Source organism: Populus euphratica, unplaced genomic scaffold (genome assembly GCF_000495115.2).
Source record: "Populus euphratica unplaced genomic scaffold, PopEup_1.0 scaffold2732.1, whole genome shotgun sequence".
Classification (NCBI taxonomy): Eukaryota; Viridiplantae; Streptophyta; class Magnoliopsida; order Malpighiales; family Salicaceae; genus Populus; species Populus euphratica.
Window position 1 is genome coordinate 1 of NW_011502555.1, and position 1,247 is coordinate 1,247.

General features: G+C 39.1%; 1 protein-coding gene across 1 annotated transcript; it reads right to left on the reverse strand.

Moving 5' to 3' along the window:
• Positions 1-11: 11 nt before the first annotated feature.
• On the reverse strand, positions 12-1,004 carry LOC105119284 (ribulose bisphosphate carboxylase small chain, chloroplastic-like; the record flags this gene model as incomplete). The annotated part of the gene is made up of 3 exons (XM_011017408.1): positions 825-1,004; positions 556-690; positions 12-197 (listed from the first exon to the last, which is right to left on the reverse strand). Coding segments are annotated over exons 1-3 (501 nt in total), but the record flags the coding sequence as incomplete, so codon positions are not given.
• Positions 1,005-1,247: the final 243 nt, after the last annotated feature.

The window sequence follows — 1,247 nt, forward strand, 5'->3', positions numbered from 1 at the left end:
ATGCACTGCACTTGACGAACGTTGTCGAATCCAATGATACGGATAAAGGAGTTAGGGTAAGCTTTCTTCGCCTCCTCGAGCTCAATCAGCACCTGAGATGCCTGAGTGCATCCAAACATGGGTAGCTTCCACATAGTCCAGTAGCGTCCATCATAGTACCCTGGGGACCTGTGGTGCTCGCGGTAGACCCAACCTTTCTGCATAATCAAACATTTACAAGTTGGTGTCTATAAACAATTAATCACAAACCTTATATGTGACTATATTGAGGAACTAAGAATCCGCTTAAATGCTTAATTAAGTTACCTGTAATTATAATGTGTTCAATGTAAAAGTACAGGTACAATTAATTTAGTATGCTGGTCATATAAAATTGTAATAGTTGTTTTTCGATCAGAAATATGTTGAAAATCTTCTTCTTTTTTTTGTATTTTTAATTTTCGCACATCAAAATACAGAAAACACCAAACATGCTCTATATGGTTAATCATCACCTTGTAATAATAATAATTATTATTAGTGAAAATTGTATGATTATGAGATTGGACTTATCACCTCCAACTCGAATTCCAAGCAAGGAACCCACTTCATGCGAAGAAGGTAGTCAATTTCCTTGGCCAATTGCTCGGTAGTGAGATCAGGGAGGTAAGAAAGAGTCTCGAACTTCTTCAATCCTGTTGGGGGCCACACCTATACGCATTTTTTTTGTTTAAAAAAAGAAAAGAAAAAAAAAAAAAAAAGAAGGGAGCGCAGAAAGCTAATTAATTCCAAGTAAGTAGAATAAAACTAACAACGTTGTACCAAAGTTGTTTAAAAGGTTTTACCTGCATGCATTGAACTCTTCCGCCATTGCTTGCAATGGAAGTAATGTCATTGTTAGCCTTTCTGGTGACCGGGAAAGCTGAGGTAGACTTGAGGCCGTTGAATGGCGCAACCATGTTGGCCTGTGCCGGGGTGCGGTTAACTGTGGCAACGGCCGCCGATGAAATCACAGAGGAAGCCATCTCTTACAAGCTAATTAGCTATTACACCCTCTATATGTGGTTTTGCTAGTTTTGCAAGATTAAAGTACTCCTGCTACACCGTATTTATAATGCTTCAACTTGTCTATCTCATATCGTATGGCCACAAGCTATCGTGGTTGATACTGAACAAAATGTGACCGTTGGATACGATATGTGATGACATGACACCATTCTATCCACATGAGGGTGGAAATTCTTGGAATGCTAGCCTTATCGTTAGGC